Consider the following 19,577-nt stretch of genomic DNA (forward strand, 5'->3'; position numbering starts at 1 on the left):
AAAAAAGAATTCCAATTCATACCTCACACTATATATAAAAATTAACTCAAAAGGTATAAAGCCTCTCAGAGAAAACCAGACTGCATAAATTTGAATGAGGCGAAGATTTCTTTGACATGTCCATCAGTGTGCGCTCCCTGAAAGATTAAGTGGACAAAATGGACTTGAGCAAAATTAAGAACTTTTCCCTTTTAAAAGGCAATATTAAGAGAATGAAAACACAAGCTACAGCTTGAAAGAAAATGTCTGCATATCACATATTGATAAAAGAAAGACTGGCATCCATCATATATAAGAACTCTCGCAATTCAATAATAAGAAAGCAAATAACCCAATTTAAAAATGGACAAAAGATTTAAACAGACGTTTCATCAACTAAGATAAGCTGATGGTAGCTAAGTATCTGAAAAGATGTTCAACATCATAAATCATTAGGGAAATACAAATTAAACCCCAGTGAGATTCCATCTTACACCTGTTAGAACGCGTACAATTAAAGACCGGTTCTACCAAATGCTCGTGTAGCATGGAGCAGCAAGACCTTTCATACGCTGCTGGTGTGGATGTAAATGGTACAACCATTTCAGTAAACAGTTCAGCAGCTTCTTAAAAGGTAAATATCTAACTACCATATATATGATCCAGCCATTCTAATCTTATATGATTATGCAAGAAAAAGGAAAGCATATGTCCATACAAAACACATGAATGCTGAGAGCAGCTTTATCTGTAATAGTCTCACACTGAAAATAACCCAAATAATCCAGTAATAATCTAAATAAGCAATGGAGAAATAGCATATCCATGTCACAGAATAGTACTCAGCCATAAAAAGATCGAATTGTTACTACATACAGCACGGATGAATCTCAAAATAATTATTTTGATTGAAAGAAGCCAAACAAAGCAGAGAACATACTGTATGGTTCTTCTGTATATAAAACTCTAGGAAAATCCCAACTATCCTATAGTGACAGAATCCAGTTCAAAGTTGCCTGGGGGTTGAGGGATGGGTATAGCAGGGAGCGGACATAGGAAGGGATTACCGAGCGGTATAAAACAAGTTTTGGGGGTGACAAATATGTTCACTGTTTTGATTGGGGCAGCAGTTTCACAAAATATATGCATGTCAACAAGCTTACAGTTCATTGTAGACCAATTATTCTGCAACAAAACTATTCTTTTATTTTTTCAGTGTTCCAAGATTCATTGTTTATGTACCACACCCAGTGTTCCATGCCATACGTGCCCTCCTTAATACCCACCACCAGGCTCACCCATCCCCCCACCCTCCCTAAAACCCTCAGTTTGTTTCTCAGAGTCCACGGTCTCTCATGATTCATCTCCCCCTCTGATTCCCCCAATTCACTTTCCCTTTCCTTCTCCTAATGTCCTGCATGTTATTCCTTACGGATGGGACTGGAGGAGATTATGCTGAGTGAAATATAGGTCAAGCAGATAAAGTCAATTTTATGGTTTCATTTACTTGTGGAACAAAACCATTTTTTAAAAAAATTTTAGAATGCTACTTTCCTCCTCCTCTATTACCACCGGTCTGGTGGGAGAAATCACCGTCTCCCTCCTGGCCTTCTATAGCAGCCTGACCCTTTCCCCACTGTGTCCTCTTGTCCATTCTCTGTGCTGCAGCCAGAGTGATTTTTTTAAAGAATATAAACCTATTTGTGTCACGTCACTGTTCAAACTCCTTCAAAAATTACTCATAAAATAAAGACCCAAAGACTTGTTCTTGCCTGAATTCTAGTCTCTTTTCCATTGTTTTTCTCTTTTTAACCACTCTGCAATTTCTGCTCCTGGAACTTGCCAAATTGTTTCTGTCTCAGGGCCTTTGCACCAGCCAGCTCTTTTTCCTATGACTTTGCCTTTTTCCAGGTGAACCCCTAACCTTTCTTTTTTTGCAGTTTTGATGGTATCTATTCTAAGCACCCTTCTTTGATGCGCTGATGAATTAAGTCTTGAAAGTAACACTTGCCTGTGTCCTCTTTGTGGCACCAAGCACACATGTAAGTAATCAATTGTCTTTAATTTTTGGTTTACTCTCCCTTCTTCCCATATTCCATCTCCCAAGACCATAAGCTCCAAGAGAGTACCTGATGCTTAGTACATTGCCTTGCACATAGTAGGTAGTCAAAACATTTGTTGAAAAATGATACAGACGAAGAACTCACTCCCTGAGTTCCAAATTAGATTTTTCTCAACCCACACACGCTCAATCCATCCTGTCTGACAGCCAAGTATACTTTCTCAGTAATTACTTACGTCTCAAATTGGTAAGAATTAGGAAATGTAATGACGGAGTAGCTTAAGTATTAAATACTTTTTTTGAGTATTAAATACTTTAAAATGAAAATATTATAAAGTTTTGCAATGTTTGACACAGCTGAACTGATAGATCAGTTGAGATTTTTAAAAAGTCAGTCACGCTCATTTTAATGATACATTTACTCTGAAAGTTACACCCCAAGATAGTTTGAAAGTTAGTTAACGAGATAGTTAACAAAGCATGAAGGAAATAGGAGGGAGATGAGGTAAGAGAGGCAGGACCTTGCAGGAAATGAAGTCACAGCCTCCTGCCGAAAGCTGACCAGTGACCCAGCACCACCATGTTTTTTAGCAAAGCAGTGGCCTAGATAGACTCTCAGGGTAGCCGAGTTGTGGGGCTGGAAAGATAAAGATTGCAAACATGGCCATTTTCCAAAACAGCTTCCTAAGAAACAGCCTACCTTCCCCTCCCGTTCACTCCCCCACCATGTTTATAGACTCCCCTTAATTAGAGCATTTCAGATGGAAGCATAATCCAATCTGAAAGAATATTTCCCTTGAGAGCCATCTGTCAGAATTAGACTACACTTAGCTGCTGGACAGTAAGGCTGTATTGTAAATACCACAGACTGCTTTGATTCTCCAAAGGCTCAAAACTCATTTCTGAGCAAGCAAACACCAATCCATGGGATAAGGCTTTCCGTCAGGAGCTGGCTTCTATTTTGGACACTAATGCGACCACAGGTAGAAGATCATTAAAAGCAGTCCCAGGGGAATATTCTACCTGACTAGTCTCACCTTTCTTCAGGAATGAAACTGCCGCCCCTTGACAACTACATTAACTTTTCCTTTAGTTATTCAGGGTTGCAGAAGATTTCCATTGAACTAAGTAGTCCTGCATGTTCAACTGTGGAACTATTGGACTATGTAAAGGGGGGACGAAGTGGAGCCCACTTCAGCTTCCTGAAAAGCCGCCTCCTTCTCAGGAGCGCGCAGCTCACCATGCAGACACCTGCCTTTGGTACCCTTGCCCAGACAGCAAGCAGATTCTTGGCTGCGAAAAGAGCACACAGGATGGGGTGATGAGAAGAGGGTCCCCTCTCTCCTTCATCATCTCCCTCCTCAGATATCATGGCAGTCAGGGTTTCTCCTGTGTCCCCACAAGCCCTCTCCCCCTGTGCTGTTCTATCACACTGCAGTAGACCCCCTGTGTCTTGCCCAGATCCCCTTCACCAGGCTGGTGTGCCCATTTCTTAGCTGTTGTGACTGCTGGCTGCTAACAGCTCATGGCTACATCGTGTTTGGGAGAATTTCCCTCAGCTGAAGGCAGTCACCTTAAAAATGACTGGCCAGTTATGCCCTCTCCCCAGAAATGGCCTGCACCCAATAAAAACTAGTCCAGGGTTTAAAGGCAGCCCACTCCCCTTGGCTCAGGATGGGACACCTCTGTGTGCCCTTATGCTCCACAGCTGCCTGTGGGATCAGGCTCAAGACAGGCTTTAGTCAGACCTTCGCCTCTGCCTCCCCTGCTTCCCTGACCTCCCTACAGACTTCCCGTGAGAGCAGTGCCTCAACAACCACCCGCACAAGAATCTCTCCCAGCCTCTGCTTCAAGGGAATCCCTGGAATCCCTATGTAAGGTACACACACTAAATGGGAGCTATCCTCATCTCTTTCATTTATTCATTTTTTTCACTCAAAAGCAAAACAGAGTCACGGACTTCATCCTCAGGGGCAACTAGTTTCATGGGGGTGGGCCAGGATAAACAGACACTTACAATCGAATGGGTTCAAGGCCGTGAAGAGGTGCATATAGGATATTTCACGAACTCACAAGGGACACCTTATCGGTTCTGAGTGGATGTAAGGAGGGCTTACTTAATGAGGTGATGGTGGAGTGTAGGAGTTCTAAGACGAGTTAACATTTAGTTGAACAGAGAGAGGAGAGGAGCAGAAGAAAAGGTCACTGCAGACAGAGAACAGTGTGTATACAGAACACATACATGAGTGAGCAATTAGAGAGAATAAGCTGGAACAGCAGGAGGGAATGGGATGTTCACTGCTGTTGGATCCTGGTCTTCTCATTCGCTGGGCTATGATACTGCTCCTGAAACCTTCTCACGACCCACAGGTCTGCTACCACCAGCTGCTTAGTCCTGGTCCTCCACGTGAAAATCCCTTGCCCTTCCTTTTGCACAACCATTTTTATGCTTTATCTTCCATGACACATCTCCAGCTTTACAGACCTCCCTGCTTCTGCTCCCATACTCACTAACCCCTGTGATAAAGAAAATGATGCCTCTGTGTTTATCTCAAGTCAACCCCTGTACCTGTCTTTTGGATTCTGCCTCCTACCTTGTCAGGAACCTTGTTCTAATGATTATCCCACTCTCTCTGAATCTTCAAACTCTACCTTTTTCAACTTCTCAGCAGATTTCTTTCACTCATTTACTTACTTATTTTCTTCCTCAAAGGTGATTTTTAAATTTTTATTAATTTGTTTTTAACTTTAATACAGTAAAAATTCACTGTTTTTGCTAGACAGTTGGATGATTTTTGACAAATGCACAGAGGCTTATGCCCATTCCCATAATTACTATGGACAGCTCCATCAGTTCTCCAAATCTCCCTCTTCTCGCCCTTTTGTAGTCACTCCACCTCCTTGTTCTAGCTCCTGGAAGCCAATGATTTGTTGTCGATCCCTGGAGTTCAGCATTTTTCATGATATCATATAAATGGAATTATACAGCATGGAGCTTTCTGAGTCCGTCTGTTCTTACTTAGCACACCGCATCTGAGATTCCGCACACACTGTTGCCTTCATTACTGAATAGGATTGTATGGATGTCATGTTCTATCTCCTTACCCACTGAAGGACATTTACGCTATTTCCAAGTTTTGGTAATTATGAATAAAGCTGCTATAAACCTTCACATGCAAATCCATAGAGATTTTTTATATGTGTTTTCCTTCCTCCTATAAATGTTCTCGTTTCCAAGTTCCATGTAAAGTCATGAAAATATGGATAGATTTTGTAGAGAAAAATATCAGTACCCCGCTATCTCTTTTGGGCTGTGGTACTGTCCCCATGTGCGTACCCAGGAGCCCTGTCCTCCTCATTGTGGACCACACTGTGTATAGATGGGCTACTGCAGTTCACACTCAGGTTCAATGTAAAGTTCCTGAGCATCTCCATCTGGGCCATGGGGGCAGACCCCTTAGACTGACTAACTTAACATTAATTTCTAACCCCCTCATCTGGCCACATCCAGCATAGAAGACAAAAAATTGAAAATATCTTTTCAATTGAATATCTTCAATTTTCAAATTGAAAAATATCTTTTCAATACCATTCTTAAATGTGAATATGGTTTTTTGACTCAGCTTTGGCCAATAAGAAATAAATCACATTGGCGTGACTTTTAAGAAAGCCTTCCCTTCCCAATGGAAAGTTTAAGAGGTAGCAAGTACTGCCCTTTCTTCTTGATGCTTTTCTTTTGTATCAAATGCAGAACTGATGTCTAGAATCATATTATTTTATAATTGTCTGAAAGTATTATATAAGTAGATTGATAAGTTTAAAAAATTTTTTAAACAGATATCGAATGTGTGAAGGAGGGCAATACAAATGACCAAAGCTTTGGAAATCAAAGCTGCTAGGAATGAAAACTGCATTAATAAACTGGGAGACTCAATAGAATCATTCCACAGCTAACAAGAAACTGCTAAGGAGAGATTTACTGAACTGAAAGACAGATCTTTAAAAATTACCTAGGATGCATCAGTAATACAAAAAAGAGTAAACAACAAAACAAACATAAAAGACAGAGTGATAGGTCTAAAAATATCTATATCCAGGAGGAAAAGAAAGAAGGTGTCAGGGAGAGCCAATATTGGAAGAGATTGTGGCTGGGAATTTTCAGAATTGGTAAGGCACTCATCCCCAGACTCACAATACCCTGTGAATCCTAAGCAAGATAAACAATAATTTTTTAAAAGATTTTATTTATTTATTTGACAGACAGAGATAAAAAGTAGGCACAGAGGCGGGGGAGGGAAGCTGGGCAGAGAGCTCTCTGCTGAGCAGAGAGCCAGATGTGGAGCTCGATCCGAGGACCCTGGGATCATGACCAGAGCTGAAGACAGAGGCTTTAACCCCACTGAGCCACCCAGGTGCCCTAAACAAAAAATTTTTTAATAAAAAATCCACAACATTCATGTTGTCATCAAGTTGCAGACCAAGAGAAGTCTTAAAACAGAGAAGAGAAAAGTATATTACAATTAGATTGCAGCTGATTTCTTAGACCCAAGAATTTGGAGGCAAGGGGATAATAGATTCATTGCTGAGAAAAAATTATCCACAAAAGACATGTCTACTCATGTTTTTTTTTCAATTATAATTGCAAAAGAGTGATACTTTCAAAAAAATGAAAACTGAGATAGTTAACACTGGGAGACCCTCTACTGAAACAGTATCTCAAGGATGTACTAAATATGAAAAATAATCTTTAGGGAAAGCCTGAAGAAACGGCAAACAAAAGTGGTGAATATGTGATAAATGTAAATAATCATTGACTATATGAAACATTAATTACAGTGTCTAACTGAGAGGGTAAAAAAGCAAGGCAAGACAGAAACAAAACACTGGCAAATAATAACATGTTAGCTGGAATGGGGGTGACTGGAGCTGAGAGTTCCAAGATAGAAGTATAGTTTTGATTTACTTCTTCATTTATTCAATTAACCATATATGTTACAGTTTCTAGGAAATACTAAACAAACAGAAATGGAAAGTATAGCTTATAAGTTAGTGGAAGGAAAAAAATGAAACAGGAAGAAAACTTAATTCAAAACAAAATAGGGGGGCTCTTTGGTGGCTCAGTCCGTTAAGCAGCTGCCTTCAGCTCAGGTCATGATCCCCGGTCCTGGGATTGAGCCCTGCATTCTCCCTCTCCCTCTGCCTGCTGCTCTGCCTACTTGTGCTCTCTCTCTCTGTCAAATAAAGTCTTTAAAAAAATGGGAAAAAATATCAGGACTAAAATAAGCATAATATAAAAGAGTAGAAATAACCCCAAACTACTAATGTTCACAGTGACATAAACAGACTAATCTCACTTGTTAAAAGTCAATGATTTTCAGAATATATCTTTTAAAGTCCAGCTTTACCTTGCTTACAGTACTCATATTTACAATATAAGGATATAGGAAATTCACAAGTAAAAGAACAGAAAAAAACATGTAAGACAAAACTAACTGAAAAGAAGATTTTATAGTTCTATAAATACCAGAAGGCAAAAAAAAAAAAAAATTATTTAGGTAACAAGAGACACCAAATAATGATAAAAGGCCTAAGTGGCCAGAAAAATATAACAAGTGCCAATATTATAAATATAAATACACACACACAAACACACACACACACACACACACACGAAGCAAAGACTGATAGAACTACAATATAAATTCTCCACATAAATTTCAAAAATAGGCAAAACTGAACTACCTATTCTTATGTGGCAAGTGATTTTTAAAAACAAGGGAAGTACAGATATAAAATTCAGTTTATTGGGGCATCTGGGTGGCTTAGTCTTAAGTTTAAGTGTCCAAATCTTGATTTTTGGCTCAGGTCATGATTTCAGTGTTGTGGGAGCGAGCCCCACATTGGGCTCCGCACTCAGCAAGGAATCTGCCTACGATTCTCTCTTCCTCTGCCCCCTCCCCTCCACCTGCTTACTCTCTCTCTAAAAATAAATAAATAAACATAAAATAAAATTCAGTTTACGAATTATCACTGGGGTAGTCTGGGGATGGAAGAGGGCACAGAGAGAGCTTTAAAGAGATAGACAATGTTCTCTTTCTTGACCTAAATTCTGGATGGACAGACGTAGATTTTGTTATTATTGTTAAATCACACATATACATTTTATATACTCTTGTATGTGTCATATATGTCATGTAAAAAAGCAAATGCTTTGTCCTCTGCAAGGATAAAACCTATCCAAGTCTCTGTCAGAGACCTGCAGTTTTAGTAACGGCTTCCTTCAGATGTTCGTCTCTACAGTTCTGCCACTTCTCACTACCTCTGAATAATCTTGATGTCAAGGAGATAACTGACATCATTTTTTTTTAAAAAAAACCTCTTTATGATCCTTTTCCAGAAATGCAGCAGGAGCCCTAAACCTCACACATTGAAAAGGCAAAGCACAAAGACCAGCCCTGTTTGTGCTGCCACCATAGCTGGAGAGCAATGTCTGGCAGCAATAAATGAAGTTTGCTTCAATCACTACATGGCTGTAGCTACACGTGGGTGCAATTCAGAGATTTTCATGAAGATTCAGCTCATGAGAGACCCTAGGGAGGAAGGCTGACTCCACCCACATCCTCATTATGGAAGGAAGGTGGCTTCCATGTCATCAGCTGGAAACTAGGGCTTTCTATGAGGTTTTTCAAATTGCTATTCCCTTAGGATCCGTTGTCCAACAAGTCTTAGTATTTTTAGCCCTAAATACATAGGTGTATTAAGCCAGCTTTTATTAACTGGCACCAGCTTGCAAGAGCCAACGTGAGCATCTTCTGCCAATTCCACCTTCAGTGATGCCACAATGGTAGCCTGAAATCAGCTCTGATAGGAGGATATACATCATAGAAATAGACAAATGCTACAAATTAGGTCCCCTTCTACTCCCTCCACCCCCACCAGCCAGATGTTACACATCTACCACTGAATCTGACATAGCCATACAATCATGATAGTAACGCAGGACTAATGGTGCAGTGGAATGAAACAGGATTAAATAAACTTCTTCAGTAACTGAAGACTGCCTGCCCCATTTGCATTCGACTGGCCTCCCTGAATACTTATATTTCCTCCTGAGTGGTTCCAGGTATCCACCTCTTTCAGGTCGAAAAATGGCCTCAGGGAGTTGGAAGATAGGACAGGAAAATCCCTCCATCAGCCACTGAAAAATATGGGACTTTGCAATGACCCACAAAGTCAAATTCTGATGGAAATGTAAAGTTTTAAAATTCCTAACATTAAAAGAGAGTCTATGCTATTGGAAACTGAATTAGGGTCCATATTGGAATGGAGGGAACACATAAAACTCTGACAGCTCCCCCAAATTAGAGTCTAGCTGAGATGATCACAGGTTTCCAGAAAAGGTCTCTCAATCAGTTTCTAAGACTGCCACTAAAAGAGAGATTCCTGGGGGCGCCTGGGTGGCTCAGTGGATTAAGCCTCTGCCTTCGGCTCAGGTCATGATCTCAGGGTCCTAGGATCGAGCCCCGCATTGGGCTCTCTGCTCGGTGGGGAGCCTGTTTCTCCCTCTCTCTCTGCCTGCCTCTCTGCCTACTTGTGACCTCTCTCTCTGTCAAATAAAATAAATAAAATATTAAAAAAAAAAAAAAAAGAGAGAGATTCCTGAATGCTCAATGCCTATTTGCCAGGAAGTCAGTGATGACTGGAGTATACAAAAATGTCAAGATTTAGACATGACAACCAACCTTCACCCAGATGGCTAAATTCAAGCTCTCCCAACTCTGACTTTCCCCCAGATGCTGTCTTCTCTTTGTTGACTGATACATGTCCCACAGAGATGCATCACACTATTACTGATTGATATGGCTTCAGCTGAGAGATTTAATTAAACTACTGTTTTTATACTCAATAATTGCCATTTTGTTCCTTCACAGGAAGGTGTGAGGATTAGCTTTTATTTGACTGCTAACTTTTATAAAACCCATAATCTCTTTGGAGAAATAAAGAACCAAATTTTTTAAAAATGAGAAGATTAGTTTATGGATTTTAGCACTGCGTAACACTCCCCAACCAAGTCAGTCCCTAGAGCCTCACCAAATTAGCCCCTCCTAAGGGGCTGCATTGTATTCAGTAAGTGCATATTAATTATTTCACTTCCAGGCACCATTTTAGAGGCTGGGCACATAGTAGTGAACACGGCAGTTATGGTCTATGTGCTTACAGAATAGTCTAATGGGGAAGAAATGAAATTGAACAAATACATACAAGAAAGTACAAGGAGGAATGACAAAAGTACAGAAGGTCATGGGAAAAATTCCAAAAAAACCTACCCTCCTAGTCCAGGTCTCAGATACATGTTCTCTGAGAAAGTGTGGCATTTAAGCTGGGATCTATGAGCTTAGTAGGAGTTAGCTAGGTAAAGAGAAGTAAACCAGCATATATGATAATTTTGAGACATCTTTTCATGAACTGACTGAATTGGCTGTTGAAAACCTTAGTCCTAATTCCTGTTGGGCCATTACTCAGCTGTGTGACCTTGGCTGAATCTCCTAAAGGCCTCCACACCTCAGTATTATGTGCCAAATGAGGATTTCTGATTACAGGACCTCTAAGGCTCTTTCTGGCTATTCAATCGCAAGGTAAACCTATGATACACAGATTACTAATCAGCACAAGGAAAAACTGCTTTTTTGAACAAACTTTGAGCAATATAATATAGCACATGGTATTTCCAGCAAGAGGGGAGAGATGTTCACAGAAACTGCTCCAGGTAAAAATACTGGATTACAAAATCATTTTTAATACATCACAGAGCAAAAAAGCAAACAAGAACTTTTCCCTTGCATAAGTAGATGCTGGACTTGGTCTAGGTAGAGCAGGGAAAAAAAGTCTCCCCCCTGCCAGTTTCTAACCATTAATGCAAGCCTGCAATTACACATTAGGAGCCTGTATTCACCCTACCTCTCTGTGGCCCCCAAATCCTTGAGCTCAAAATTTAGTTTAGAATGGTTCCATGTTGGTTAACTCACAAATCATCTCTGAAGGAATGCACTTTAAACCCAGAGCCTGAAATTTTCCACTGACAAAGTTCCAAGCCAGATGAGCTCACAATCACAAATCACTAACTACAAGGGGCAATAAGGCAAGATGAGTTCAAGTCAACTGAAATAACAAACGAAAAAATCAGAGCTGCAAAGTTGGAGTTAAGAGTAAAAGAACATAAAAATGACTATGTATAGAATGATAAAAGAAATAAAAAAGGGACTTGAAAGTATGCTGAAAGAAACAAAGACTATCAAAGATATTAGGCTAAGTAAATGGGTGAGAATTTTCCTGAAACGATAAAAAGAAACAATCTCATATTCAGGAATCCCAATAAATCTCAGTCAGGATAAATAAAAAGAAACTATCACTTAGCACTAAACAACACTAAACAACACTAAAGAGGAAAGCAAGATATTGAAAGCAAGAAGAAAGAAAAAAATTACAAGGGGATAAATATTCTATGAAATGTCAGCTTCTCAAAAGCAACTGGAGGTCAGATGGCTTTGTAATGCCAAAATCAAAAGAGCTGAGAGTTTTAAGTCCCCTACTTGTTATACCCAGAAAAACATTCTAAGAACAATAGCAAAATAATGACATATTCAGAACTGTGGCTTTCAGTTAAGGTTATTGCCAGGCCACAGATACCCTAAGGAGGGTATCTAGGGGAATAAATATCCCAACCTCACTCTCCTCCCTTGCAAACTTCCTAAACCTAAACAGAAGCCAGAGACTAAATGAGCTCTTTTTAGTTCAAAGGAAAAAAAAACAAAACCCGCCAAAGCCACTAGGAGCATCAAGGAGGAGCAAAATTAAAGTATCCACAATAATCTCCCAACTGATTTTATAAATCAAGAATTACCTTGGGGCACCTTGGGTGGCTTAGTGGGTTAAGCCTCTGCCTTTGGCTTGGGTCGTGATCTCAGGGTCCTGGGATCGAGCCCCGTATCGGGCTCTCTGCTTGGCGGGGAGCCTGCTTCCCCCTCTCTCTCTGCCTGCCTCTCTGCCATTTGTGACATCCCTCTCTGACAAATAAATAATTAGAATCTTAAAAAAAAAAAAGAATTTCCTTGACTCCAATCCAGATAAGAACCATATGAGAAAGTAAATGACATGTATCACTCATCAGCACAGATTAAAAAAAAAAAAATCTAAACAACATATTTACAATGTATAAAACAGGTAATACATCAAAGCCAGTTTCAATCATACTAGGAATAAAAGATTGTTTCAAAATTAGAAAACCGATCAATATATTGAATAAAACAGCAAATTAAAGCAGAGAAAAAACTTCACAGGATCATAGCAAGATAAAGCAGAGAGGGGCGCCTGGGTGCCTCAGTGGGTTAAAGCCTCTGCCTTCGGCTCAGGTCATGATCCCCAGGGTCCTGGGATCAAGCCCCGCATCGGGCTCTCTGCTCTGCAGGGAGCCTGCTTCCTCCTCTCTCTCTGCCTGCCTCTCTGACTACTTGTGATCTCTGTCTGTCAAATAAATAAATAAAATCTTAAAAAAAAAAAAAAAGATAAAGCAGAGAAAAACCTGGGGCACCTGGGTGGCTCAGTCAGCTGAGCATGCGACTCTTGATTTCAGCTCAGATCATGATCTCAGGGTCGTGGTATCAAGCCCCATGTTGGGCTCTACACTCAGTGTGAAGTCTGTTTTTCCCTTTCCCTCTGCTCCACCCCCCTACTCAAGCTATCTATCTCTAAAATAAATAAATAAAATTTTTAAGAAAAATAAAGCAGATGGGCATGGGTGGCTCAGTGGATTAAGCCTCTGCCTTTGGCTCCGGTCATGATCTCAGGGTCCTGGGATGGAGTCACGCATCCGGCTCTCTGCTCAGTGGGGAGCCTGCTTCCCCCTGCCCCCGCCTGCCTCTGCCTACTTGTGATCTCTCTCTGTCACATAAATAAATAAAATCTCAAAAAAAAAAAAAAAAGAATAAAGCAGAGAAAAGCCTCACAGGATTATAGCACTTGACAAAACAAATATTTATAATAAAAAAGTCCTAGTAAACTAAGAATGGAGTTATATATTCTTTTCTCTTTTTTTGAAGGATATATTCTTAATACGATAAAGACATCCACAAAATATCTACAACCAAATTGTACTCCATGAAAATGTTAAAGACATTTCACTTAAAAGTAGGAATAAGCCAAGGATTACTACTACCTTAAATTATTATTTGGTATTATACCGGAAATCTTAGTCCGTGAACTAAATTAAAAAATAAATAAAGGCATACAGATTAGGGAAAAAACAAACAAAACTATTGCAATTAACATGTCTAATTATCTACAAAGAAAATTCAGAAGATTCTGCAAGTTATGAGAATTAGTAAGAATTTTGCAAAACTGCCAAATTGAAGATAAATATATAAAATTTAAACTGCATTACTATACAGCAGCAGAATTTAGGAAATGTAATCTTGGAAAAAATGCTACAGTTGACCCTTAAGCAATGTGAAGGTTAGGGGTGCTGATGCCCCAAGACTTATCTATTAATAGCCTACTGTTGTAGTTTTTTAACTACTACTGTAACTAACTACTATAGTAAATTAACTACTACTGTAATTAACACATTTTTATATGTTACCTGTTTTATATATTGTGTTCATATAATAAAATAAGCTAGAGAAAAGAAAATCATTAGAAAGAGAAAATACATTTACAGCCTTGTACTGTATTTATGGGGAAAAAATGCATGTGTAAGTAGATCCACACAGTTCAAACTCGTGTTGTTCAAGGGCCAGCTGTAGCTGAAATAATGAAAATTATAGCAACTAACAATACATCTAATAAGAGACATGCAAGATCCTCATGAAGAAAATCATAATGAAAGAATTTTAGTTTTTCATGAATAGACTCAGTATCATAAAACATGCAAAATTTCTGTCAATCTACAGACTTCATACAATTCCAAACAAATACCAGAAAGAATTATTAATTTGATGGTTTGATTCTAAAATTTACATGAAAGGTCAAGTATGAGCCAAGAAAAGCAGGCTAGAGGACTGTTCTTTCAGATATTATGCCTTATCATAGAGCAACAGCAATTTGCAAATTGTGCTATAGTTAGATACAGTCAAAAAGAACAAAATAAAGAAAAATGATTCCAGAAACAGACTCTTCATATATGGAAACCTATATAGGACAAAGCATGCACTGCAGACTACTGAAAAAACTATGTCAGAAAATTGATTATCCATAGGGAGAAGCATGGATGCATCAGGGACTGAATGTTTGTGTCACGCTTAATGTGGGGGTATTTGGAGGTGGGTCCTTTGGGAGGCAATTAAGTTTAGATGGGGTCATGATGGTGGGGACTGCATGATGGGATTAGTGTCATCATAAGAGAAAGGGGTGCCTGGCTGGCTCAGTCGGTGGAGCGTGCAACTCCTGATCTCAGGGTTGTAAGTTCAAGCCCCACTTTGGTGGTAGAGATTGCTTAAAAATCAAATCTTGGAAAAAAAAAAAAAAAAAAAAAAAAAAAATCAAATCTTGGGGAAAAAAAAAAAAAGAGAAAGAGACCAGAGCTCTCTCTCTCTCTCTCTCTCTTTCCTCCACATGAGGACACATTGAGAACGTAGCTGTCTGCAAGACAGGAAGAAAGCTCTCACAAGGAACTGAATCTGCCAACACCTTGGTCTTGGACTTTTCAGCCTCTGGAACTATGAGAAATAAATTCATGTTGTTTCAGCCACCCAGTGTATGATACGCTGCTACAGTTAACACAGGGTGCCTGCACTCCACTGTACGAACACTTTCATTCTGGGTGGACTAAAATCATAATTAGGAAAAGTCAAAACTTTAAAACTTCTAACAGAAAACACAGGAGAAATATCTTTATGACAGAGGGTAAGGAAGGATTTCTTTAAAAAGACACAAAAGCATTAACTTATGAGGGAAAATATTGTTATGTTTTACTACATTAAACATAAGACCCTCTACTGATCAATAGATACGGTCATAAATTCAGAGATGATGTTTGTTAATACACATCACCAACAAAGGATTTGCCTCCAGCCTATATACAAAGAACATATATGAATCAATAAGGAGAAGAAAACGAGAGGAAAATGTACTGAACAAGCACTGTGCAAAAAAGCAAATGTGGATGACCATCCGAAGATGATCAACCTTGACAACCTAGGAAATATGAATTACTTATCATGTCACAGGCAGGCACATGCACACATACTAAACAGTGTGGCAACTGTAAGGATTGGTGAGAATATGGAGCATGAGGAACTGTCGTACCTCACCAGAGGGAGGATAAAATTGGACAGTCGCTGTGGAAAGGAAGTCCACGAGGCCTAGAAAAGTCCGACACATGTGCACCTTACCTCTATCAGGGATACATCCTAGAGGAGTTACTGCATACGTGAGCTAGAAGATTTGCACAAAAATGTTCTCTGGAGTATTATTCATAATTATTAAAAACAAATAAGCACCCAAATATCATCAATACAAGAAAGCTAATTTGTCATCAATGGAATATTATATAGCACTGAAAACACATGAACCACCGATCTACCGATCTCTCTTGTTAAATGTCACAATCAAAGTGGGCTGAAAAAAAAGAAGTAAAAGAAGAGCTATGAAAAGCAGAAACAGTCAAAACCAAATACTGTATTGTCTTACAAATATGTCACAATATATATAAAATTCAGAATAGTGTTTTCCGCTTGGCAGGAGTGGACCTAGAGGGAAGGAGAGGAAGGAACACATCCCAAGGGTCAGCAGAAGTACTGGTTCTGGTCTACTTTTCAGATGAACAGTGGGTTCATGCCTGTTCATTTAATTATTCCCTTATTAATCTGTACGTGTAAATTATATACGCTATGTTATAGACATGCTATATTATAAAGATTATTTATTTCCTTTAGAAAGAGAGAGAGCATTGAGTGGGAGGGGCAGAGGGAGAAAGAATCCAAAGCAGACTATGTGCTCAGACCAGAGCCTGAAGCAGGGCTCGATCTCATGACCCTGAGACCAAGACCTGAGCTGAAACCAAGAGTCAGACCCTTAACGTACTACGCCACCCAGGTGCCCCCTACGTGTTATATTACAAAAACAGAAACTTGGCAAGCCTCAGAGCTTCATGCTCAGTCTCTATACAAAGGAACAATCAAAAAAGCCTCAAATAATAATTTTGAAAATGGAATTTTAAAAACTACACGCTTGTTTTTAAAATTTTTTTCTCACAAAACTGTGAGTTTTTTTTCTCACAAGAGAAACTAATGTAACATTGTATGTCAACTATACCTCAATAAAAAACAACTAAATGGCAGATTATAAAATAATCTATAATTCCATTCTCAGAATCTGCCCTCTCCTGCTGGTAACCCAAAGGACTAGATCAATTCTCAGAATATTTGTTGTTCACCTGAGGAAAGAGCTGAGAATTTTGAAGCCTTTACCTGTATCAGTTTTCCGCCTCATAAATAATTTTACAATCTCCTCAACTCAGTGGAAATCTAGGATTCTCCAACAACAGACACGGGCACTTTTACTCCTGGGGGAGTGCTAAAATGGCAACCATCTCAAAGCCTGGAGATCTCTGCAGGCTCCCATTCTATACTCTCATCCCCTGGGGAAATGGTCTAGATGTTTCCACCACTCAGTGTTGCTCTGCCCATAAAGTCTCTAGAAGTCCACTCACAGCAGGATCCCTGTTGAGTTTTGTAATAATCATTCCAGTGATTTTGCGGAATACATCTGTCAAAAAATATAAATGGACACTCCCAGATTGTGTGACCAACCCCGGTCAAAGAGCATCCTTGTTGGCCAGCAGTATCTCAGCTCATTCCCCAGGGGACTCGGTAACTGTAACAGTAAACGAGTTCCTTCTTGAGCCCCTCGTATCTTAGTATAAGCAATCTGCCCATTTTGTTACCTCCTGATTTTGGCAACTGGGATTGGGAAACAGTCTTTGCTTTCCCCAGCACCCATTTTTGGATTTACAGATATCAACCTTTACAAGATTGACGAGATCTGTTCCTTCTCCAAACTCCCAAATCATCTTACTTTCATCAACTGCTGTTCCCTGTGCCTTTTCCAGCTCTTTCTTTCCTTTCCTCATCATTATGATAAAGGCCAGCCAAACTCCACGCTACACTTTGCTTCTCTGAGTAGCAGGACACACCTGGCACCGGGATCTCGTGGCACGTGAAGAGAAGGTGTCTCTTGGAAGTGCAGATGAGTCCCCAGTTCACAAAGGCAGCCAGGCGTGAGAAAGTACTAGTGTACTTTAGATTTGGCCATTGGGCAGAGATTTTGTGTGTTCTCTTCCTGAACGGAAAGGGAGCCTTTCCCTGACTGGACTCCAAACTCAAGCTGGATCATCATTTGAGCTGAGGAAGGATTGTGGTGCTTGGTGCCTTTGGATGCCAAGGCAGAGAATGAAAATTATCCTGGTCTCAGAAGGACTCGTATTCTAGGAGACATGTGAGCAGAATTGCCCGAGGCAATCTGGATGGGAGGAAAGAAAAAAGTGGCTTTAAAATATCAGAGGTACTGGGGCACCAGGGCGGCTCAGATGGTTAAGCACGGTGCCTTAGGCTCAGGTCATGATCTCAGGGTCCTGTGGTCGAATCCCAAGTGGGGCTCCCTGCTCAGCAGGGAGTCTGTTTCTCCCTCCCCCTCTGCTGATCCCCTGCTTGTGCTCTCTCTCAAATGAACAAAATTTAAAAAGTAAAATATCAGTTACCTAACAGAGTCCCTCTTTCTTCTTTATAAGGAGTGTCAATACACATGTGCAAGACAGTGAGAAGGATGGAAATGGAGTAATAATATCACCACTGCGATCTCATTTAAAATGTAAACATGGGTATGTGGTGTCACTTCATAGCACTTCTGCCCTCTCTCCTGAGCTCTAGATTGGACATGACCTTCCACAGATGAGCTTTGTCGGTATCTGCAGATCTTTTCAGACTGAACTCCTTACTGTTTTGATTCTTTGCTTAAAAATGTGGTGCCAACTCTCTACAACCATTCTCACTTCTGGGATTAAAGAGGAAGATCTGATCATGGCAAATGCAGCTGAGCTGACCTGGGAACATCCTCAAGGACTTAATGCTCTCAGAGAGTCTGGCAACGGTCTCAAAGCTGCAGATTACAGTTAATAGGATGCCAGGATCCATTTAGCACAAATAACCCAAGAAAGCTCTACAGAAAATGTGGTAAGGAGGGCAGATAATATCTCCTGCCAATTAAGGAAGAGCTAAGAATTAGAAAGCAGAAAAGAGAGAATGTTATGCTTCATGCTGTTTTCATGAATAATTCTGGGAACTTCTAAAATGAATATTGTTAAAGACCTGTTTCTGGGAAGGTACAAGAAGGTTCTGAAACAACAGCTATCCAGACACTGATGTGAATTTCATACTTCGTCCCCGCAATAAAAATAAGGTGTAAGTAATCTGTTTGCATGCGGACTGAGAAGCCGCCCCCAGAATGGAGAAATGCTGGACTTACGTTGGTGACATACTCGATATCCTTCCAAAGGATGCACTCCCTGGGGAAATCGGCCAAGTCTAAGAAGTGCTCCACCACCACTTGGCCGATTAGGTCATGGCGAGAGAACCTATCAAAGTCATACACAGAGAAGTGAAGCTTCCGGGCCGCAAGGTCATTGTAGGGAACTGGAAACAAAAACACTTCATCAAACACGGGGTTCAGGGTCTTCCTATGAACTTTAGTCTGGTGTTTGGTTTTCCGATCAGGAAGCAAATAGATCTTGACATAAGGGTCTGAAGTCCCGGAAAAGTCCTTGGCAGGCAAATTGACAGCTTTGTGAATCTTCACTATGAGCTGCTCTAAGTCACAGTCATATTTTAAAATGAAATTTAGTTTCCCACAGGCTTTGCTGTTACCCCTTGTCCCATCATCAGTATCCAGTGACCTCTGCTTATATAACTCTGGTTTAATTCGACCAATTCCAGTCAACTGTTCCTGTTTCTGAAGCTGCTGGATATTGAAGTCCGGGTTTGACAGGTTGAGTTGTCTTCGGATTGAATTATGCCTTGAGTGAAGAGCAAGAGAGAACAAAGTTACGACCTCATTAGCCACAGCTCTTTCAGAAACTTGTGCCTGGGATGTAGGTAGCCTGTTATGTGCTGTTAAGAGCTTAGATTTGTGGGCTTTCTTTTTTTTTTTTTTTTTGGCCTAAATTCAAAATGCTTATCAATGTGAGTAAGCTGCTCCCCCAGGCTTGAAGCTCAAAAGTGAGGCTTGGTATCAGGAAATGAACCCACAACACATGACCTTGGGAGCTTTAAAGGTTGAATGCACTTTCAAGAAGAATATGGCATGAAAGAAGCTCATTTGGCCCGCAGAATGGAAAGGTTTGTACAAACCGCTTTAAGAATAAAATTGGCCACCTTGTCAGTGGGTTAAAGCCTCTGCCCTCAGCTCAGGTCATGATCCCAGGGTCTTGGGATCGAGCCCCACATCGGGCTCTCTGCTCCGCAGGGAGCCTGCTTCCTCCTCTTTCTCT

The 19,577-nt window shown here is 40.2% G+C and overlaps 1 protein-coding gene across 1 annotated transcript in view; it reads right to left on the bottom strand.

Moving 5' to 3' along the window:
* Positions 1 to 19,577, bottom strand: part of SYT9 (synaptotagmin 9) — a 200,432-nt gene that overhangs the window by 115,484 nt on the left and 65,371 nt on the right. Inside the window, exon 3 of the mRNA XM_046017567.1 lies at positions 18,557 to 19,103. Within this exon, the coding sequence (XP_045873523.1) occupies positions 18,557 to 19,103 (547 nt within the window). The remainder of the gene's footprint in view (positions 1 to 18,556; positions 19,104 to 19,577) is intronic.

The sequence above is a fragment of the Meles meles genome, chromosome 8 (genome assembly GCF_922984935.1).
Source record: "Meles meles chromosome 8, mMelMel3.1 paternal haplotype, whole genome shotgun sequence".
In the NCBI taxonomy this organism is placed as follows: domain Eukaryota; kingdom Metazoa; phylum Chordata; class Mammalia; order Carnivora; family Mustelidae; genus Meles; species Meles meles.